Source organism: Pseudonaja textilis, chromosome 8, assembly GCF_049901715.1.
Source record: "Pseudonaja textilis isolate UNSWEBS1 chromosome 8, rPseTex1.2, whole genome shotgun sequence".
NCBI lineage: Eukaryota > Metazoa > Chordata > Lepidosauria > Squamata > Elapidae > Pseudonaja > Pseudonaja textilis.
Genome location: NC_141997.1, coordinates 51,929,108 through 51,952,807, shown reverse-complemented (window position 1 = coordinate 51,952,807; position 23,700 = coordinate 51,929,108). Strand labels below are relative to the sequence as shown.

At 43.2% G+C, this 23,700-nt stretch overlaps 1 protein-coding gene across 4 annotated transcripts; it reads left to right on the top strand.

Annotated features, from left to right (window-relative positions):
- The first annotated feature begins 13,240 nt into the window (after nucleotides 1–13,240).
- Nucleotides 13,241–23,435, top strand: SPON2 (spondin 2). Of its 4 annotated transcripts, none has more exons than XM_087938063.1 (6): nucleotides 13,241–13,309; nucleotides 14,084–14,309; nucleotides 16,471–16,694; nucleotides 19,006–19,197; nucleotides 20,490–20,664; nucleotides 22,363–23,435. In XM_087938063.1, exons 2-6 carry the CDS (start codon nucleotides 14,087–14,089, stop codon nucleotides 22,539–22,541), a joined length of 993 nt encoding a protein of 330 aa, XP_087794189.1. In that variant the 5' UTR covers nucleotides 13,241–13,309; nucleotides 14,084–14,086; the 3' UTR covers nucleotides 22,542–23,435. The 4 variants fall into 4 exon arrangements, with proteins under 4 accessions (XP_087794189.1, XP_087794192.1, XP_087794188.1 ...); XM_087938066.1 differs by having other exon boundaries at nucleotides 13,241–13,313; XM_087938062.1 differs by having other exon boundaries at nucleotides 13,241–13,323.
- Nucleotides 23,436–23,700: the final 265 nt, after the last annotated feature.

The window sequence follows — 23,700 nt, the reverse complement described above, 5'->3', positions numbered from 1 at the left end:
TTAATACACTAGGGCCTATCTGTGGCCTGTTGATCAGTTATCTTACTTGAGGAAGGGGCTGGAGGCTAAAACATATGAAGAGAGGTTGGAGGAAAAAGAGATTGACATCTGTCAGAAATGGTGTAGGCTATAAGATCTCCTGCTTGGGTGGGGGTGGGGGTGGGGGTTGGACTAGATGACCTACAAGGTCCCTTCCAACTCTGTTAATCTGTTAAGAGGAATTGGGTATGTTTAGTCTACTGAAAAGAAGGACTAGGGGTGATGATAGCAGTCTTCCAGTATTTGAGGGGCTGCCCCAAAGAAGAGGGAGTCAAGCTATTCTCCAAAGCAACTCAAGGCAGGACAAGAAGCCATGGATTTTCCCAGTCTTCACCATCGTGATGGTGATGCTTGCAATTTCTTAATGCCTTTTTAACAACCAGTTCTGTGGGTGTGGCCAGGTGGGCATGGCTAGGTGGGCATGGCCATGTGACTGGGTGGGTGTGGCTTATTTTTTTTTGCAGCACCGCCATTTTTTTCCTCTGTTTTGGGGCTTCCTGGGCCTCCTGGGGGGGTGTTTTTGCTCTCAGGAAGCTTCCCTGTGGCCCAGGAAGGCAAAAAACGGAGCGCGTGGTGTGTGTGTGTGCAGCACACACCCCTGCCCCCCCCACACCCCTTTTTGCCTCCTGGGCTTTGAGGAACCCTCCTGGGTGAAACCATAAGACAGCGAGGGGGATCCCAGCACAGCTGATCATCGGAACAGCTGATCGTCCAGAGGTGGGAGGGGGGAAGAAATACCTTAGGGAGTGACTGGGTGGGGGAGAACACAGTCAGCGATGTCGGGCATATGCGTGCGATGGGCAGGGAGGGGAAGGGTGGGTGGAGAGGGGCGGGGCCAGACTGGGGCACGATTTGCTGGTTCTCCAAACTGCGCAGAATCGTAACAACCGGTTCTATAGAACTGGTCCGAACCACTAGAATCCCACCCCGATTAAAGGCCTGGAAGAGAAACCGTATGAAGAACATTTGCAGGAATTGAGTAGATCTGGTTTAGTGAAGGGAAGGACTCGGGGGACATGACAGCATCTTCCAAGGTTTGAGGGACTGTCACATAGAAGAAGGGGGTCAACTTATTGTCCAAAGCCCATGAAGGCAAGAGAAGAAACAATGGATGGAAACTCGTCAAGGAGAGGAGGAACTTGGAATTAAGGAGAAACTTCCTAACAATGAGGACAGTCAACCAGTGGAACTCCTTGCCACCAGAAGTTGTGCTCCAACACTGGAGGCCTTTAAGAAGAGACTGGACAACCATTTATCCAGAATGTTAGAGGGCTTCCTGCCTGAACAGAGGGTTGGACTAGAAGACCTCCAGGGTCTCTTCCAGTTCTGTCGTTCTCTTAAAGATATGGAGTGGGGTGTAAGAACATTGAATGCTGGGAGGGAGAAAGCTCTTGCTGAATTTGACACAAAACAGGTTGAGACAGCTAATATCCTAGAAGATACAAAATAAACTTAAAAGTGATATTCAGAGGAGTATAGATAAATACACCGGAAGGAGCACAATAACATTTAACAGAAGCAAATCACAGATACTCATTTAGGGGACCAAATCAAAATAGCTCACCTAGGGGACCAAAATAGAATGGATACAGAGAATGACAAATTATCAGGGGACTATGGGTCATTTACGTGGGAGGAGAGATTGAAGAAGCTGGAAGTGTTTGACTGTGAGAAGAACAAACTGAAAAGTGAACCTGAAATATGTCACACAGAAGAAAATCAAGACCAGAGGTTATCTTTATTTATTGGACTTTACATTCTGTCATTTGGTCAGGACCCAAACATTTTTCTATCATTCCAGATTACAAGAGACAGATTACAATGACGGAGAGATCCTGATAAGAAGATGGGAAAAAAAACCTCTTCTGAACAATAAGATCATTTTACAATGGAAGTACCTACTTCCTTCCTTCCTTCCTTCCTTCCTTCCTTCCTTCCTTCCTTCCTTCCTTCCTTCCTTCCTTCCTTCCTTCCTTCCTCCATCATATCTCTCTTATTTATCTATCTGTCTGTCTATTTTCTTTCTATCTATCTATCTATCTATCTATCTATCTATCTATCTATCTATCTATCTATCCATCCATCTATCTATCTATCAATCTATCTATCATCATCATCACCTCTTTCTCACTCTATCATCTATCACCCTCTCTTTCTCTATTATCTTTCTTCTTCTTCTTCTTCTTCTTCTTCTTCTTCTTCTTCTTCTTCTTCTTCTTCTTCTTCTTCTTCTTCTTCTTCTTCTTCTTCTTCTTCTTCTTCTTCTTCTTCTTCTTCTTCTTCTTCTTCTTCTTCTTCTTCTTCTCTCACCCTCCCTCCCTCTCTCTCATTTGAACTTTTGAGTCAAAAATCATTAAACAGAGCCAGCCATGAAGGATTCTCATCACCTCGTCAGTCACACACCAACACCATAAAGCTCTTTTATTGAAGCAGTTTTAATGATTTGGCATACCGCCTTTTTTAGTGCTAATTGAGGATTTGATCTGAATAGCATTATTACTATTATTATTATTATTATTATTATTATTATTATTATTATTATTATTATTATTATTTCACCCCCATCTGCTCTCTTGCCAGTTAGGACTGGGCAAAGCACATATTTTAAAACCAACCCAGTCTAATGAAACCTGAACGGTGGAAATAATGCACGAAAGGCGATGGATGGGCCTTCCAAAAGACAGGCAGGTAGATGGGTGGCGCTTGATGAATTTGGTGCTGCCTTTCTAACAGAAAATGGTTGCTCTCTCTGACGTTCATCCCGCTATCACGACGGCAAATTTATTATGTTAGGAAAAACTGGGAAATTAGGGAAAGATCGACTGTGTGCAAAGCCATCGGTCAAAGCTCTCTGGCAAATCTCTAAAAAGCAAAATCAGAATCGGAAAACTTAAAGAGGCTCCCAAAGCCCGATGAATTTCCATCCCATGGACTGGCTGCCCTGTGGGGTTTCCAGAAACTCTTGTTGCAACAAGAAACGGAGTGAGAGACATGAAGAAAAGGCCTGGTTGAGCCAAAGTTGAACCTCTTTTCATTTTCCAGATGGCTTTGATAGATCCAGTGCCCGCTGCAGAATATAGGAAACTGAATGCTGTTGTACAGCGCGTTAGCCTGGAATTTTAGTTGGACAGATTGCAACAGTAACTTCTTGAAAATGTAATGTAATGTACAGTACAATACACTGCCATACCATACCATACACTACCCTACCCTACACTACACCACACTACACTACAATACCTACCCTACCCTACCCTACCATACCACACCACGTCACACCACACCACATCATACACTGCCATGCCATGCCATGCCATGCCATATAATACAATATAATAATTAATATAATATAGTATAGTATAATATAATATAATACAATACAATACAATACAATACAATACAATAATAATACAATATAATATAATAATATAATTAATATAATATAATATAATATAATATAATACAATACAACACAACACAACACAACACAACACAATATAATATAATATACTGTCTGTGGAGGTTCTCCGTTGTCTCCAAGGTGCTTTTTCAAAAGACAAATGGGCTGGTTTTTTCCCCTTAAGGAAGAAGGAAAAGAAATTTCACTTCTCATCCAAGAACCGAGGAAGCTTCTTGGATGAAGAAGCGAAATGTCTTCCATTCTAATGTTTGAGTTTAATTCCACAGCAAAAGCCTAGGCCTAGAATACAATTTTGGATAAGCCAGGGCCCTTGGCACGAGCGCTTAATATATCTTCCTGCTGATACCTAAGCAATTTATGAAAATAAAATACTGCCCTGGAGAAGAAAAGAATTTCATGTCAGCTCTGAAGAGGGTTTTTTTTTTAAGGAAATAAAATATACCCTGGCTGGAGAAAATGTTGGCTTGGAGTCCTGATGCAATTTGTGGAAATAAAATATTAAACCCAAGGAGCAGCTCTTAACTTCAGTCCTCGGCTATTAACCCGTTTTTTTCCCATCTTCTCTAGCAGTTTTAAAGTATGTTGTCTTGCAGACCATCCTCATCCTCTTTCTCCCAATAAAATGTGTGACAGTAATTTTAAAAAAACCCTCTGCAATATAGAAGAAAGCTTTACTCCTATCTCTATGTCAGCGAAGTAGAGGGGAGGCTCCGTATGGTCTGTTGTTGTGGTAACTAGCAGAAAAACAGGATATCAGAGTTGGAAGGGATCACTGGAGGTCTTCTAGTCCAACCCAGACAAGTGGAATGGTGTAGGGTCTCCTGCTTGAGCAGGGGCTCAGATTAAACGTACCTTAAACCAGGTATGCTCAATCTAACAAAGGGAAGGACTAGTGGGATGACCCAAAGGGGCGTGGCACAAAGGCAATCCAGTCACATAAGTAAGAAAAGTCCCTTTAATACCTCTGACTTTGCCCCCAATGTCCAGGTTACCTTCTGGCTGGAGAAAAACTCTCCCAGGAACAGCCTTTAGGTGGAAGAAATTCAGTCTGAAAACAAAGTACGTATAAACTATAACTTAAAATCCAAACAAACCAAACTGAAGTAATTAACTTGACAGGACAAGAGAAGGAATTTCAGACTGAAAAGCACGGCAAAACTCACACAATTGGGAAGAAGCCAGGAACACAGATAAGCCTCGACGGTACCAAATAATTCATGGTTTGCTCCCAACAGCTTTGCTGTGTACAGCTTCCCTTTTTAAACATGGTGTTCCCAGATGCAGCTAATGAAGGGAATCAGGGCCCTTTCCTCCCCCGTAAGTCATGCAACCCACGTTGCTCCCTTTTCCGTTCCTTCCTGCATGCCCTAAGATGAAGAGGGGGTGGCCCTGAGTCTTCCTCCAAATTCCCTCTCCCTTGTTCTACCTCTTCCCTGCTCTGCCCAGCCGGACTTTGCCCTTCCCCAGTTTCTTCCCCTCCGAATCAGATTCCGATGGGGGCATGACAACTAGGCAGTGATAGCAGTCTTCCAATATTTGAGGAAAGAAGAGGGAGTCAACTTATTTTCCAAGGCACCTGAAGGCAGGACAAGAAGCAATGGACGGAAACTAATCAAGGATGGAAAGTAATCAAGGAGAGAAGCAACCTAGAAATGAGAAATTTCTTGACGGTGAAAACAATCAGCGGAATGACTTATCTCCAGAAGTTTTGGGGTCTCCAACTCTGGGGGTTTTCAAGAAGAGACTGGGCAACCATTTGTCTGAAATAGTGTAGGGGGTCCTGCTGGAGCAGGGGGCTGGACTAGAAGACCTCCAAGGTCCCTTCCAACTCTGTTGTTCTGTTATACTCGTCCCAGATCCAGTTTCAGTGATACTGCACCATTGTATTTGCTCTTTGTACTAAATCTTCTGCTTGTTCCGCTTACTCTACAGGTTAGCGTACAAACCTCTCAGCCTTACTTCCCTTCTGAAGTTTCAATGCTCCAGTTCCCAAGGTATTCTTGAGTACAACTCTCTTCTTATTGCTTCCTTCCTTAAATGGGGATTAGGTTTGTAGGCTTGGGGTTGTGTCTTAGGGGGTTGTGATTTTAAGAAATAGTCTCCTTTACATCCTCTCCCGATTTTCTTGAAAACCTTCTAGATGATCTTAGATGACCTGAACTTGAATGACACAGCAGTCAATTCTCAACACAGCACAGGCTATGAAGTAAGCAGAGGACTCTGTGTAAACAACATTTTGCATACTTTTAGCACCAGTTTGGAGATAATCATCACATTTCTACCAGTTCTAAATGATTTATAACGGTATGTTTTTTGTTATTTGTCAGAGCTTTTTTGCATCCAGTTACTGCAGCTCTGGATAAACCATCATCATTCATTTTGGAGAGTTGAATCCCAGTTCTAGGATGATGGGCAGTTCCATCGGTTGACCTAATTTAAGGGCATGAAATTTGGAATTGAACAACCTCTAGAATGTGACTAAAACTACGGGGACTTAAAGAGTGGACAGCAAACTTTCTTTAATAGTTGTTTGAATACAAGTTGCAATGTATTTTGTACTGCAACAACTACAGAGGTTGCAGGATCCAAGCACTGTGAAGCGGTACATAAGTCTAAGTGCTATTGTCCCTCTCTCCCTCCCTCCTCCCTTCTTTCCAGTGGTTAGAATGCAGTATTGCAGGCTGACTCTGACCACTGTCAGCAGTTCGATCCTGACCGGCTCCAGGTTATCTCAGCCTTCCCTCCTTCCGAGATGGGTAAAACGAGGTCTCAGATTGTTGGGGGCAAGAGGCTGACTCTATAAACCACTATAAAGGACTGTAAAAGCACCGTGCAGCAGTAGATAAGTCTAACGGCTATTGCTATCTATGGTTATACTCTATGGTTTTTTTCTTCTGAGGAGATTTCCCTGTGACAGTTATAACTGTTAACACCAAGGTGACTGTATACTACACACTTTATTTGATCTGTATGGCTACCATTTCTATATAATAAAACAGAATTTCTAACAGGTTCTGGGTCTAAGGGCAGGGACGGGTTTAAAGTGCCGTTCTAGAGGGCCGCCAAGGCTTCGAGCTCTATGGCTTCTTCTAGGACCAAGGTCCCATCGTCCCAGTTGGAAGACTTTTCTCTTCACAATGATCGTTTTTTGAGCCGGGCCGTTTCTTTTCCCAACAACCACACCGCTTGTTCCCACAGCAGCTTCGACAGATGCACCCTAAAATCTTCTTCCTGACTCGGGGCAGTTTTGACTGGTGCCCTCTCATCTCCTAAAGCTTCCTGTCGTAACTGCTATGATCCAAAGACAAGGGTCTTCTTCAGAGCTCATTTGTGATGCAGGCTTTTCTGAAATCTACCTGCTCGTTTTAGTTCAGGAACATGAATGGCTCATATAAACTCAACATGTTCTCCCTTTCTTTTGCTCCGATAATATTTACAGTCTGGATTAAGTGATAGTTTTCCCTCTTCTCCTGAACTGACTTAATTCATATCTTCTGCACGTAGCACTAGGTGGAAATCTTTACTGTCCTTTAGCTTCCTTTGACCTCGAAATCTACCTGTAAAGGAGGAATAAACCTTACCTCTGGATTTATTCTAAAAGTTTGTGCTGAGAGTCAGGATTGAGGGAGGATAAGAATGTTCTGTGTTGAAGCCTGGTTATTTTTTTTAAGGCAAGCTAGGAAAAAAAAAATCTGCCAAGGAAGTTTTAATCTTTTTAAAAGATGCTTCTTCTTCTCGGAATGGGATTAACAGAAGAGAAAAAAAGTGATGACCTACTTTTCAATCTTGCAAAATAAGAAGCGGGTCAGCCAAACCATAGTCAACTTTCATGGTTTGTATTTTGGTTAGTCGCCTCTTAGGCAAAAGTACGCAATGGATAAGCACAGGGAATTGTCTCCCTTTTTCTGTCGTATTGCAGTCTAACTAAAAATGTACGACACAAACCAAACTTAATGCTTAATGCTAAAGATAGCAATAGCACGTAGACTTATATTCCACTTCGCAGTGCTTTGTATCCCTCTCTAAGTGGTTTTACAGAGTCAACCTGTTGCCCCCAACAATCTGGGTCCTCAATTCACCCACCTCAGAAGGATGGAAGGTTGAGTCAACCTTGAACTGGTCAGGATCGAACTGCTGGCAGTCAGCAGAATTAGCCTGCAATACTGCTTTCTAACCACTGGGAAGGAAGGAAGGTATCAATAGCACTTAGACTTATATACCACTTTACAGTGCTTTACAGGTCTCTCTAAGTGGTTTACAGAGTCAGCCTCCTCTTTACAGAGTCAGCCAACAATCTGGGTCTTCATTTTACCCACTTCGGAAGGACAGAAGGCTGAGTCAACCTTGAGCCTGGTGGGATTCGATCTGCCAAATTGCAGGCAGCCATCAGTCAGCAGAAGTAGCCTGCAGTACTGCCCTCTAACCACTGCGCCACCAAGGCTCCTGCATTATTGTTCCTGTTTTGAATCCAAAGGTCTTCTACAATGGGTCGCCTTCGTGAAATAACTAAGAGCTGAGAATTTAAGGATAGCTGGGAAGAATGATTGTCCCAAAAGTTGGAAATTGTCCAACTTGTCTCCAGTGTTGGTAGCTCAGCCTTCCTGGTGGAGGACACCAAGCAATAGGTACACAAACCTCCAGAAGGACATCAGAAAGTAGCAAATAATGTTTGTTTCTGTGACTCTTTGCTGTCCTATCTAAACATTTTGGATTTTTTTTCACCAAGTTTGGCTTCCCTAATCCTGAAAGCTTCCAAGTTAGGAATTCCTTAAGAATGGATCGTTATAGCTCCTGGTTCTTCTTGCACCTGGGGATTTAATCCTGCATAGATTCTCAGTCTACACATTCAAAGACCCAATTCGTTTATTTACCTTGGCAAACTTTTAATCTCGTATATAGTCTAACAAAGAGAAGGACTAGGAGGTGCCATGGTAACCATCTTCCAATACTTGAAGGGCTGAAAGGTTCTGGAGGTTTCGGCCCATTTATGTACCTGTTGCGTGGTGTCCTCCATCAGGAAAGGCTGAGCCACCAACACTGGAGACAAGTTGGACAGCTACCAACTTTGGGGACAACGACTCTTCCCAAGTCTCCGGGTAGAGAGGATTGACATATTTTCCAAACCATTTGAGAGTAAGACAAGAAGCAAAGGAGAAAACCAACCTTGAATTAAGGAGAAATTTCCTGACAGTGAGAACAATGAATCAGTGGAAAGGCTGACCTTCAGAAGTTCTGAGTTGTCCATCACGGGAGGTTTTAAAGAAGAGATCGGACAATCATTTGTCTAATGGTTGGTAGACCATTATAGGATCTTCTGCTTGAACAGGAGGTTGGTCTGGAAGAACTCCAAGGTCCTTTCCAACTCTGTTCTTTGGATTTCTTGAAGATATTGGTGTTGAAAAGAAGGAAGGGGAGAAAATTGAAGTTCCTCAGAAAAGGTGGACCTCTCCCTCAAAGGTAGTCAAGGTGGTAAGTGCAACTCTGGGCATGCAAGATACCTGCAAACGATGAGTGGTCCTTTGGTTATGTGGCCTCCGTCTTCACTTTTGGGACATTCCTTCCTCCCCCAATAGATGCCCCTGTTCAAGGTTTGCTTTTTGCTCTTGTCCTTCAGAAGATCTGGAATAGCCAACTTTTGCCATTCTTGGCAAAAAGAGGATGTAGGTGAAAGATTGTGATGACGATGGAAGCCAAGATGGATAACCTCATGAAATGGAAAGAAAAGAATGGAGCTAAACCCAAAATGCACAAACTGTAATCAATCTTTATGTTTAATCACAAACATATTTGCGATTTTCTGAGGCTTTTCAGCTGGAAAATCCTGGCGGAGGCCATAATGACTCATCATTGTGATGTCGTTATGAAAAAAGTCATACTCATTTCTTGTTTGTTTTCTATCAAGAAAACATTCCGCTTCATAAGTGAAGTATCTGGGACAGAGAGAGGAAACTTAGAGCATTTGTAACCAACACTAAACCCTTTGTGTTAATACTAGGTTTGTTATATCCCAGAAATGGCTGCCTAAACATAAATTGTTTGAGGGTTTTAACATTAACAGATTGACAGAGTTGGAAGGGACCTTGTAGGTCATGTAGTCCGACCCCCCACCCAAGGTGGAGACCTTACACCATTTCTGACAGATGGCAGTCCAATCTTCTTGAAAGCCTCCAGGGATGAAGCTCCCACAACTTCCAAAGGCAACTTCTGTTCGATGGGTTGATGGTTCTCACTGTCAGAAAGTTTCTCCTTATTTCCAGGTTGAATCTCTCCTTGTTCGGTTTCCATCCATTGTTCCTTGTCTGGCCCTTTGGGTGCTTTGGAAAATAGCTTGACCCCATTCCTCCTTTCTGTGGCAGCCCCTCAAATATTTGAAGATGCTCTCCTGTCTCCCCTGGTCCTTCTCTTCCCTAGACTAGCCAGGCCCGGTTCCTGCAACCGTCCATCATATCTTTCATCCTCCAGTCCCCTCATCATCCTGGTTGTTCTTCACTGCCCTCTTTCTAGAGTCTCAGTTCTGCAGAGTTGAATTCTGCTATTCATTTTCTGAACACTCCCTAAATATTTTTTTTCCTGTTGGCTAAGGAACCTCAGCTGGTGGGGTCCACTTTTGCTATGGCCCTTTTCTTCTGGTACCTTGTGCCCCTCAAACAGATCTGCCTCCACCTTCTTGGTCTCCTTGAAGGCCTTCAAAACCCTGGCTCTCTTAGTTGGCCTGGGATCCTGATGTGGGAAAGTCATTCTTAAGATGGTTAGTAGACTGACAAGAGGATCCCACCTCTCACCACTTTAGGTGTTGTTTCCTGTTTTATCCAGTTTTTGTTAATTTTAATGCCCTTTTTAAACATTTTAACATGTTCATCTATCTACATAAATGCAAAATGCCCCGCATGCATCATCACAGAATCTCCAGAACTGTAAAGCCTACAATCTTGAAATTTGGCACGTATGTTCCTCTTGGGTTTTAAATGCTCACTAGGAAAGGATTTTTCAAAATGACCATCAGAGCATTTAGAGTATTTCTTATATTATTATTAGTATTATTATTAACACGCTCTGATGCCAAGGAGTTCTATTCCCCCTCCCCACCTGGAAAGAAATCTCTACATCCACATCCTGCCCCTGCAGGGCAGCCTCCAGATGCCAGAAGTTGTTCCGCCAGACCAGCTGGTGCAGCGGGAACCAGGCGGCGGCGCTCATGCTGCGGCCCCGACTCTACGCCATGGCTCGGCCCACCGCGCCCCGGCTGGCTGAGCACTGACCCACCTGCTGCCCTCCGCCTGGCCCCGCCACCACTGCCCTCACCCTCCACCGCTGCCGCCGGGCCCGGAAGGAGGGAATCTCTTCCAATTGCAAAGCACAAGCAGAGGAGAAGAGTTTCGGTTTTACAGCAGCACCAAGCAGCTTTACTACAGAACAGTTGAGCTAAGCCACGCCCAGGCTCCTGGCTGTCTCCTTGCTCACACAGCAAATACTCTTTTCAGTTTCCAAACAGCCCTCAACTCTCTAACACACTGACAGGATGCTAGCCAGATGAATATCGATGGATGCTGGGAGGCAGAGGCAGAATTCCCCCCCCTCTTATTTCCACCCCCCCCAAACTAAGCCCGACCACATAGTTTTGTAGTAAAGCTCGGGTGTAGAGCTAGTATTTTATATTATTGTGTTTATGGTATTATAAGCTGCCCAGAGTGAGTTTAGTAGTGAGATGAGCAGCGTATAAATTGAATAAATAAAATAATAATAATAATATTTCCCCCCTCCATTCAATTCCATATTCAGGGCAACGATAAGAAAAAAATACTTTTGCCGGATCTGGCTGGGATCTGGAGCTTTCCTGGATGAAGAGGTGAAGCTAGCTGGCATCTCTACAGGCTGGTTACTCATTCAGAAACGAGTAGCCCTGAGTATCTCTGTTGATTCCCACAGGACATTCCTCTGCCTTGTTGTTTAAACAATCCTCCTCCTTTCTTAACTGAAGCCAAACCATGTTGCAGCCTGTAAGGAGCTTTTCAAAGAAGAGTTTCCTTCTGGAACATGTCAAGTTCTGCTTAACTGGTTTATGTGATTAAAAAAAAGAATTTTAACTTGAAGAGTGCTAGGAGCAAATGATAAATATACAAAATATAAGACACATACACACGTCTTCTTAATCCCACTGAGAACCCGATGCAGGATTGTGCAACAAGAGATGCTGCATCCTACTGAATTCTGGTTTATTTTACAAAACATGATGGAGGGGGGCAGTAGGTCTGGTTCGGGCAGTATTAAGCTGATGAGAGAGCCAGTTTGGGCTACTTAAAGGCTACTGAAAGGCTAGAAGCCAGGAGACTGGGAGTTCTAGTCCTGCCTCAAGCATGAAAGCCAGCCGGGGTCACTTTTGGCCAATCACCAGGAGACTGGCTGTTCTTGTTGATTTGCAAAGCAGAAGTCAGGGGTGCCCCCCAAAAAAGTCAGGTTTGCCCTAATGGTGGGATCAAAGCTCCCTTGTCTGTCTATATATGATTGCCTTTCTTCCTCTGTCATCCATCCATCCATCCATCCATCCATCCATCCATCCATCCAGCATTTCTCTCTCCATCTCTACCTACTGTATCTCTCTATCATCTACATCTATCTATCTATCTATCTATCTATCTATCTATCTATCTATCTATCTATCTATCTATCTATCTATCATCTCTAATCATTTCTCTAATCCCTCTCTAATCTATCTATTATCTACCTATCTATTATCCATCTATCTCTAATCTCCCTCTCTCTAATCTCTCTCTCTAATCTATCATCTATCTCTAAATATCTCTATATATCTCTCTAATCTATCTATCTATCTATCTATCTATCTATCTATCTATCTATCTATCTATCTATCTATCTATCTATCTATCTATCATCTATCTATCTATCTATCTATCTATCTATCTATCTATCTATCTATCTATCTATCTTCTATCGCTATAATCATCTATCATATCTATCTCTAATGTCTCTCTCATCTATCTATCTATCTATCTATCTATCTATCTATCTATCTATCTATCTATCTATCCTCTCTCTCTGTCTGTCTCTCTCCCTCTCTTTCTCTCCACCCACCCACCCATCTATCATCGATCCCAACTCTGTTATTCTGTATTTTGTAAGTGAAACTGAGTTTAACTGGGGTCAAGAATAACAACAAAGTTTCAGAGTTCTAGACATACACACACACACACACACACACACACACACACACACACACACACACACAGACTGAGAGGTTGCTCCATGTTTTCCGCCCTTCCCCCAGATACAACTCAGGAATGAAATGACATGCACATTACAGCCTTTTTCCAAAAACAACCCCCCCCGCCCCCAATTTCTCTGGGGGCTTTTCCCTTTCCTAACTCAGAGATAAGCCCTCAAGGTCTGTCTGAGGGAGGGGTTTTAATCAGCTTTTGGGAAAGGCATAAAAGCTAACACAACAATACGCACGCAAGAAAGGTTTTGCGCTCGAGGCCGCTTTTTCCTGCAACTTATGGGCACGGGGAGAAAGGCCATCGATCAAAACCCTCGAAGGCGGAGGGGGCAAAGTTCTTGGTTAGCAAAAGTTGACATTTTGTAGTTCGTTCCTGCAGTTTTTTTCCCCCCCACAGCTGGCACACCACTCACGGTCGTCGCAAACCATACAGATGTTTCCAGCAACGCAAGATGTGTTCAGGGAGTTAAAAAAACAACAACACTGCCTCGGTTGGACCAAAGGGACCTTCTGCAGGCATAAATAGTGCGGTTTCCTCTCTTCGCCTTGCAGATTTTCCAGCTGAGAGACAAAGCAACTTCTTCCCCTAACAATCTCAGAGCAACAGGAAGCCCCCCGTAAGTGGAAAATGGTCTGTATTAATGATTAATGTACGACGATTACAGCTCAAGGGTTGTGTATTTGTGCCCGGCTCTTAAAACAGAAAAAGCTTAAAGATTGAAACTTTAGTGTTTTATCTTAGCCGGGCAGGTTTCTTTTGCCTTTATTCAGTTCTGTGTGTTTTCTAAAATATTTCCCTGTCATTAGGTAATGAACTCAAGTTGGAATGGATTAAGGGGGCATTTGGTGTTTCTTTATCTTATTTTTAAACAAAGACGCCTTACGAAATTAAAAAAGAAGGCAGCTGTATAGTCTTCTTCCTATTTGTACTGAGACTTAATTAAGCCACATTTATGATTCTAACAAGATTACAGATCAAATCGGCCTGTTCAAATCCTATTATCAATTATTGTTATCATCAAGACAGACACCGAACTAAGGAGAAATTTCCTGACAGTGAGAATCATAATTAACCAGTGGAAAAACTTGCCTCCAAGAAGTTGTGAATGCTCCAACACTGGAGGCTTTTAAGAAGAGATTGGACAACCGTTTGTCTGAAATGGTGTAGGGTTTTCTGCTTGAGCAGGGGGGTGGACTAGATGACCTCCAAGGTCCTTTCCCATTCTGTTATTCAGTAACTCTGTGAAATATTGCTTGGATTTTTTTATGGGTCTCAAATAATCTCTGTTGGTTTCGTAGACCATAGTTAGAGATGCTGCATTTACTTGTGGAATCCACTAACTCTGGTTCTTTTTCATGTGTGTGTTTGTTGTTCCTCACCCGTTGGCAAGGAAATGGGAAGCTCACTGCTTATCTCTGGTTCTGACAAGACAATCGCAGCCCTGCTGGTTGCCCTCTTGAGTTGTGTGGATTGTGTCCCCCTCGAGGGAGACACCCTGTGTGGTGCAGAGGAACCAACAACCTACAGCATGGTCTTCACGGGGAAATGGAGCCAAGCAGCTTTTCCAAAACAGTACCCACTGTATAGACCTCCAGCGCAGTGGTCTTCTCTCCTAGGTAAGGAAAACCACGCATCGTCTTCTCCCAAGAAGAGTGTCCACAGGGTGATGGGGGTGGGGATGACAGCCATTCAATCTTGTCCGATTCTTGGTGATCCTATGGACCAGGTCTCTCCAGATCTTCTAGTCTTGCCTTCCTTCTTTGAGTTGGCTGGTGTCAGCTTTGATGGTGTCCAGCCACCAGGTTCTTTGATGGCCTGGTTTCCTTTTAAAGATGATGGTGATAGAAAGGTAGATAAGTAGATAAGTAGATAGATGGATGGATGGATGATGGATGATAGATGGATGATAGTTGTTAGACAGACAAATAGATATAGGGGATAGATAGATAGATAGATAGATACATAGATAGATAGATAGATAGACAGACAGATGGATGATAGATGGATGATAGTTGATAGAAAGACAAATATAGAAGCTAAATAGATAGATGAATGATAGATGGATGATAGCGACAAATAAATATAGATGATAGATAGATAGATAGATAGATAGATAGATAGATAGATAGATAGATAGATAGATAGACGGATGGATGATAGATGGATGATAGTTGATAGAAAGACAAATATAGAGGCTAGATAGATAGATGAATGATAGATGGATGATAGATGGATGATAGATGGATGATAGCGACAAATAAATATAGATGATAGATAGATAGCTAGACAGACAGGTAGATAGATGATAGATAGATAGATAGATAGATAGATAGATAGATAGATAGATAGATAGATGATGGTTGGATGATAGTTGATAGACAAATAGATATAGATGATAGATAGAAATCGATGGATGGACAAGTGGACTGATGAATGGATGGATGGATGGATAGATAGATGGATGGATGATAGATGGATAAGTATAGATATAGATGATGTAGAGATAGAGATATAGAGATAGCGACCATAAAGATAGATAGATGATAGATAGATAGAAAGACCTAAAATCATGAAGAAGAAGATGATGATGATAATGTTATTCATTCAATTGAGTCCAACTCTTGTGATTCTGTGAGCCAGGTCTCTCCACATCTTCCAATCTTGCCCTACTTCTTTGAGTTGTTCTATGCTCCGCCTGGGGTCATCTTGGATGGCGTGCAGCCACGTGTCCTTTTACCACTAACTCTCCCAAACATAATTGCTTTCTCTAGGGAATTCCCTCTCATGACACAGCCAAAGTACGTGAGACACAATTTGTGATTTTTTTTTTCCTCCAGTGACATATCTGGTTTCAGTATTTGCTTGTTGGTCACCTTTGCTGTCATGGAAGATGAAGAAGCCCTCTCCAGCAATGCAGCTCAAATGAGTCGATTTTCTTCTGGTCTTGCTCTTTTAAGATCCAACTTTCACAACCAGAGGTAGCTACAGGGAACAGGATAGAGCAGACTAACTTACATTTGGTTGCCAGGCTGATGCGCCCACTTTTCCATGTTGGGCTCCTGTTCATCATTGCAGTGTGACCCAGTGCAACCCAACATGTCATTTCTGGGTGTATTCACCACTTTGAATGTCTTCTCCCGAGAGTGTCCTACTACAGCAGGAGTCGGCAACCTTAAGCATTCAAAGAGCCACAAAGGTCCTAACCAGACGCCCCCCATTCAATTCTGGAGATGACCGGAAGTCCAGTTCCCCCACCATAGAGTCTCCTCCTAGCAAGGCATCCTTTTTCCTCTATCTGTCCTAACCTAAAGCCCCATCGATTGTGGAGCTGACCAGCAAAAGGGAGCCACAACAGTGGGATGGAAAGAGCCACACGTGGCTCCAGAGCTGCAGGTTGCTGACCCCTGTACTACAGGGTAGTAACAAAAAATCAGTATGGCAGGCATGACCACACTATCAAAATGCCAATCTTTCTGAGTAGTAGTTGAGGCTGCCATCTTGACTTTTTTGCCCCTCCTGAGGGGACCTCCTTACCACCTCCCTCTTCTCCTGCTGGTTTTTTAGCTATATCCAAATTCACAGCCCTGAAAGACAGCGCCAAATACACAATCCTGGAGGGTGTTTAGGGCTGGTTCTCCTTTTCTGCAGCAGGCGTCAACCCCGTGTTTTTGAGTCACAAAAAAAAAAATCTCCCTTCCAGGAAGAGAAAAAGAACCAGCACAACTTTATGAAGGAAGTAATTCCAAATCTGCCTCTTGTGCGTCTCGACTTCGACAGGTGTGGCCCACAACTCAGACTACGTCATGTGGAAGGCCAACGGCTATGCCAGCAACGGCATGCGTGAGCTGGTGGAGCGGGGGGAGCCCTGGGCGCTCATGAAGGAAATTGAAGCAGCTGGAGAGAAAATGCAAAGCGTTTACGGAATTTTCTCCGCTTCTCCTGTGGTCACCGGAACAGGACAGACTTCAACTCTCTTTGAAGTTGACCCACGTCATCCCTTAGTAAGTAACTCCGAGACAGTAGTGGGTTTCACATTTTTTTTCCTATGTGTGGAAACCAATCATCCAATTGTCGGAAATGTTTGAAAAAATGGGGCACTCACGTATAGTGGTCCTGTAAAAAAGTCCAGGAGTTCTGGAACCAAATTTGATCATGGGTAGAGGGAATGACGGCGTTAAAACTTCATTACAAACCTGAAACCTGGGAATAATGAAAGAGAAATTTAACAAAGCTGATACCTATTTAACAATACATGTCATCACGACAGCCCAAAATTGGAAAACAAGAGAAATTCCTGGGGAGGATGTTACGATGGATAAGAATATTACAATGTGCCGAAATGGATAGGTTGACATTAGAAATGAAGGATCAAGATGAGTCAGAATACCATAAAATATGGAATAAATTTTATTACTGGAGGGACATGAAAGGGAGTTCATCAAATTGAAATAAGAATTTAAGGTGAAATAGGGAAGAGGTGAGGGACCTCCTATTCGAGGAATCATGAGAAAGAATTAAATAATTACAAAGTTTAAATGTATATATGTATATATATGTATATGTGTGTGTGTGTGTGTGTGTGTGTGTGTGTGTGTGTCTTTGTTGTGTATGTATATATATAAGTATATCATATATATATATATATATATATATATATATATATATATATATATATATATATATATATGGATCTTTGATTGGGTGGGCGTAAGATTCGGCTGATACTTCCTTGGGTGGGGTGTGTTCTCAATCTTACGGGGTTTGGCTGTGTTCTGATTGGTTGGGGGTTAGCACCTGATCCACATACAAATACCGCGTGAACCTCAGAAAACAAATATATATATAAATGTATATAATTTTTTTATCTTTCTAAATGCAAAAATGTATTGACATTTTTGTATGTATGTACATCAAAGAAGACCACCCCGTTCAAAGTTTTTAATGTTTATAAGTCAATAAAATAAAATAAAAAAAAATCCCTACCGGTTTGGAGAGCTTGCTTCGTGCACACGTGCACAGGGCTCAAACACTGCTCTCTATATCAATGCTGGTGAGCTGTGCTGCTTTTTGGCTCAGCTGAGGTGCAGCAATTCACACTCCACACAAGTCAGCTGAGCTAATAAACAACAGAATATAGGAGAGGTAAGAGTGGGGGCGGGCGGGGGGCGGGCGGGCCCAGCCAGAGGTGGTTTTTGGCAGTTCTCTGAACCAATCAAATTTTTCTCTACTAGTACGCCAGAACTGGTCCGAACTGGCTGAATACCACCTCTGCTCCTAGTCCCATGATGGTGAACCTATGGCACGTGTGCCACAGGTGGCACGTAGAGCCATTTATGCAGACAAATTTACCTCACTGCGCATGCGCGTGCCTCCCAGCTGATTTCCGGAAATACCAGAAGTGATGAAAGGAGCCCATTTTTCAGCCTCCAAAGGCTGCAGAGGCTTCCCTCGAGCCTCTGGGAGGCCGAAAAAGGCCCGAAAATCAGCTAGGAGGTGCACGCTTGTGAAATGCAGGTAAGGGGGGCAGCAGGGGGATTGTGCACACATGTGCAGGGGGTGTGGGGCCCCCACGCACATTGCCTTCTGGGTGCTGGCACACAAGCGAACGCACACAAGCGCATGTGCCATTTTCGGCACAGGAGCCCAAAAAGGTTAGCCACCATTGCCCCAGCCTTTGCTTTTTAAGGAGCAGTAAAGCTGCAAATGAACTCAAGAATTATTTGTCCACTCTACTTAAGATGGGCAGTTATTATTCTTTAATTACGGCTGCATAAATTTGCAAGAAATTAAATCAGCAGACGATCCAAAGCAGGGGTATAGCTCAACTGGCCCATCTTGGCATTTTCTCCTGTATTGATTGTGCCGAAGATTGAAGACCGTTTCTATCACCCCTGTGTTTTATTACCATAAAATGGGCTGGATTATTTGGGGGAAACCTTTTAATTCATTGAGAAGGTCGTCAGTGAAATATAACTCATTTCTAAGCCCGCAGCTCTCCGATTCATGCGGCAATGAATTCAACTTTATTAAAATAATGCTTCACTTTATATTACTTATAGCCTGGGAAGGTTAATCTATCACACCCTGCTGAGTATCTCTCCGTTTTTTATTGCCAACTTGCTTTGAACTTCTCAGGGAAGTAATATTTTTTTATTGATTGGAAAATAACTTGAAATAACTTGAAAATAATTAACGCCTTGATTGTCCTAGTTCTAGCATGTGGCTTATTCAAATGATCTTAATTAAAGAGAACTATGCTCATTCCATCTAGTTTATCGAAACAAAGGATATTTTTTTCCCCTAAATATCCAGGTATCTCTTGCATCACGAATCGTGCCCAGCCCTGACTGGTTTGTGGGCATTGAGAATTTTAATTTGTGTGACAAGAATGGCTGGAAGCGCCGTGTCTCCATAGACCTATTTCCATATGACGCTGGAACGGATAGTGGCTTTACATTTTCCTCACCCAACTTCGCCACAATCCCTCGCGATACAATCACGGAAGTAAGTTTCTTTACTTTGTCAGCTTTTGGGGTGATCCATTCCCTGTTGTCAGGTCAACTGTCACCTGGGGGCCTTCAAGAAAAGGTTGGGACAGCTGTCTGTCCAGGATGGAATAAGGTCTCCTGCTTTGGAATTGGAGACCTCCAAGGTGTTGTGGTTCGCCAACAGCCGGTGCAGATGGCGGTGGAGTCGGACAGTGAGGAAGGATGGGGACCAGTCCGGGAGTTTGGAGAGAACTCGGATGAGGGTCCTGCACGTGATGCAGAGATGGGGCCAAGACCATCCGGGAGTGGGGTGCTGACTCTGGAGCCTCTGGAGTCTGGCAGCAGCAAGGCAGAGGAACAAGGGAAGCCTGTTCCCAGTGTGCTCATGTGCAGAGCTGCTAGAATAGCAAGCCACACCCACAGAGCCAGTCGTAAAGAAATTTGAATCCCACCACTGACCAGTATCCCCAGTCCACTTCAGCCGATCATAGAAACACAGGGCTAGAAGGGACTTTGTGTTCTGACCCAGGCTTTATCAAACTTAATGAAACACAAACCTATTGTAAAAACAAAACCTATTTTAATACAATGCTGGAAATTACTTTCATTCTCAGCCAGAACTATTTATAAACAGTTCTCCCAGATAAGAGCACACCTTTCATTGTTGTAGAATGGTGCCAAAAACAGGAGCATCCAAATAATTATAACATGCCAATTAAAGTCCCAGAAAAAAACCCGTCCAGAGTTCACAGAGCTTCCAGAAGGACTCAGATACTATTGAACTACTTTGCTTCCTGCAAAGGTTTCATCATTGAGGTCTGACTTTTATCCCTCATGAGAGAGGCAATCACCTCCCAGCCTTACTCCCAAGTAGCCCCTTCTGCTTCAGTTGCTCTTGCGGCATGGCGCGGCTTGGTGGGCATGGCAGGGGAAGGATACTGAAAAATCCCCCTTCCCTCCCCACCCCACTAACCTGCTTTCCAGCTCCGTTCTCCTGGGCAGGGCCACAAAAGAAGACCCAGCCAATCAGCTGGGACTCGGGAGGCGGAGAATAGATGGGGGCGGGGCCAGTAAGAGGCGGTATTTGCAGGCTCTCCAAATTACTCAACATTTCTGCTACCGGTTCTCCAGAACTGGTCAGAACCTGCTGAATCCCACCTCTGATACTGGTTGAGTGTTAAAAGGAAGGAGTGAAAAGAAGAGAGAGTAGAAAACAAGAAGTGGAAACCTAACCAGGGTTCTTCCCACACTGCAATGATTTCTGGTTGACTTAACTCACCTCCTTTTTACACCTGCTTGATTTCACAGATCACCTGTTCTTCCCCAAGTCATCCTGCCAACTCCTTTTATTACCCCAAACTTAAGACTCTGCCGCCAATTGCCCGGGTGACCATGGCAAAACTCAAAAGAAAAAAATTGGGCTTTCTCTTCTCTCAACCAAATGTCACAACTACAGATAACGAAGTACAGGATTCTGTCTCAGGTAACTGTTTTATTCCTGGATAGATAGGAAGTTTTAGAGTGGTACCATGGCCTAGAGGTGGAGCTTTCACCTCACAATCAGGAGGCAGTGAGTTCGATCCTTGGTAGAGGCTGATATTTCTCTCTCTGGCTACAGTGAGAATATTATCTGCTGAACAAGACTCTGCATTGGTGACAGGAAGGACATCCGGCCATTAAAACGCTCTGCTAACTCCATTCAGTTGCCCAGACTTCACCCCGCAAGGGATTATGGGGCCATTAAAATAAGATGATGATAAAGAGAAAGTTTTGTTTTAATTATTCAGCTGTGGAAGAAATGCCTACCCTGAAGGCCAAACGGAACATATTATCAACACCCTCAAAGCTCCTCCTTTGGGAATATAGGATGAAATTAGGAAAATGGGAATGAGGAACTTAAAGTTAAGGGGAGAAATACTTGAGAAATGGATAAAATCTTTCGATAGTTCCTTTGTTTTGCCAGTCCTTAGGTTGGCAGAAGTTGTGGGAGCTCCATCACTGGATGTTTTTAAGAAGAGACCGGGCAGTATTTATCTACAATGGTGTAGGGTCTCCTGTTAAAGCAGAGGGCTGGACTAGAAGACCTCCAAGGTCCCTTCCAACTCTGTTATTCTGTGTAAGACTCCTGTCTTGAATAAGGGGTTGGACTAGAAGACCTTCAAGATCCCTTCCAACTCTGTTATTGTTATTCTGTATAAGGCTCCTCCCTGAGCAGGGGTTGGTCTAGAAGACCCCCACCATCTGTTCCAGCCCTGGATTGTCTTGAAGACATAGAACATAGGCTAACGGAGTTGGAAGGGACCTTGGAGGTCTTCTAGTCCAACCCCATGACCAAGCAGGAGACTCTATACCATTCCAGATAAATACCTCCCAATCTCTTCTTAAAACCCACCAGTGATTTCCAGTTATCCAAACCATGAGTCCTTTATCACCTATCAGTAAACACGGTGTACAAGATTTCAGAGTTTGGAGTTATAACCACCATAAAGTTTCCTTAACAGAATTTGCTTTCTCAAAGAATAAAAAAGGTGAACACCTCCTTCCCTTATTAGATTCCTTTCAGGAATGGAATCCATAATTGGATCTGATTTTGCCTGCCTGGCGCACGACTCTTTTTCACGCATCCCCTCCTCTGATTATGCGCGCCTGGCCAAAGTTACTTATTTATTAAATGTCATATATTTATTGAATTTACACGCTTCCCATCCCACTGCTGGATGGCTTACGAAAGGGATTGATCCTCTTGGCTTTACTCAGCAGTGGGATCCTACCTATCCCACTACTGGTTCGGTGATTGCATGTGCATCTAATGTGCACACACCTAATATGTGCGCACAGCTTTCCTCACACCAGTTGAGGCTCTGCTGAGAGGATAAAGAAGAGAAACGTGCAGGGATGAGCGACAGGGCCGATCTTTCTCCTCTCAGCTGATCGTTGGAGCTTTTTTTTTTTACTACCAGTTCGGCCAAACCGGTCCAAACCAGTAGCATACCGCTACTGGCTTTACTCCCTCTGTTTTCAGAAGCTTTTTCAGGGTTTCATGCTGCAATTACACACATTTATCCCGCGTGTTTGTCTTGGAGAAAATTCAATCGATGGACTGTCCCCTCCAAAAATGCTATATCTTGTAGTCCTGTATTAAAAACAACCACCACAACTTGAAACCGCTTCTCTCCTGCAGAAACACCCTTGGATTGTGAGACCTCTCTGTGGTCTTCGTGGGGCCTTTGCCGTGGCACCTGTGGAAATTTAGGAACGAAAAAGCGGACTCGGTACGTACTTCTCCGGCCCGCCAACCATGGGACCCCCTGCCCAGACCTGAGCGAAGAGACACACTGTGAACCGGATAACTGTGTCTGAGATATTTTCTTTGGACAATCCTTTACCTCATATAATTTGGGGGATATTTAAGATATCTCTCTGTTGATATTTTTTTTTATAGCTCAAGAGCAGTCTATCCATCTATCCATCCAACAGAGAGATCTACTTAGGTATCTGTGCTTTCTACACATTTATTGTGAGTTCCTACAGTGCCACCTAGTGGTCAGAAACAGTAGCAATACTAGTAGTAACTCTAATAGTAAAATGTTACCAACATCTGTATGGAGAAAAGAGGCAGGCGGGGATCTTTTCATTTCTGCTCATTCTGGAATTTATTTAATGCATCTGGGGAATCATGATCTCATTTCTACTGACTTATATAATATGCCGGAGAATTAAACGTACACAGTTTGAGGGAGAATCAACTTGAAGGAAAAAAGAAAACCAAGTTTTTCTCAAGAGTACGAGAAAAAGCAGAGAAGATTTTTTTTGGAGGGGTAATTCTAGAATTTTTAAGCTGTGGTTTGAAAGGTCTATGGTGAAAGCTCTTGGCAAGCTCTTTCTTTTATGCAGATTTCTGTGAACTTTGTCCCATTTTGTGAAGAGCCAAGAAAGCCCAAAAGGAGAACTGTAAAAACAATTTGCTGAAAAGTTTGTGTACCAAGGCATAGGATATACTTCCTCTATACTTCCAGCGTTCTATATTTCTGAATTTTTTTTTTATATCCATTATACGTGCATGCCCAACCTTTCAACCTAAGGAGCATTTTTCACGATAGCTTTTTAGTAGTAAGTTAAAATATAGCACCTCCTGGTACTATGCGTGTTAATAATCTAAATCTGCAGTCTTGAGCCTATTTCCTCGGTAGTCACATCGGCCCGGCGGGAGGGAGTTCCTAATAAAATCACACATTATAAAAGTGTAGAACCAAAGCACAATTACATTCCTTCCTCCTTGATATGTATTTGAGTTCAGATGAAATGCCACTGTGGTAATTCAGCAGAGGGCAGTGCCGGGCCTCAAACTCAGGGAAACGGTTCCCAAATTGGATCCTTTCTCTTTAGAGCAAAAATCTCTGCCTGGAAAGATAACATAAAGACTCTCTCCATTCTGAAGTTCTACAATCAAGTTTCGTATAAGCGTGGTGAGGAATGGTATCATCAGAGTTCAGAGTTTTATTATCTCTCCCTCAGTAAT

Excerpts from the sequence above, each read along its gene's own strand:
- SPON2 (XM_087938062.1), top strand. Across the intron at positions 14,310-16,470 it reads GCAGTGGTCTTCTCTCCTAG|GTGTGGCCCACAACTCAGAC; the intron begins GTAAGGAAAACC and ends CGACTTCGACAG. Across the intron at positions 16,695-19,005 it reads TTGACCCACGTCATCCCTTA|GTATCTCTTGCATCACGAAT; the intron begins GTAAGTAACTCC and ends CTAAATATCCAG.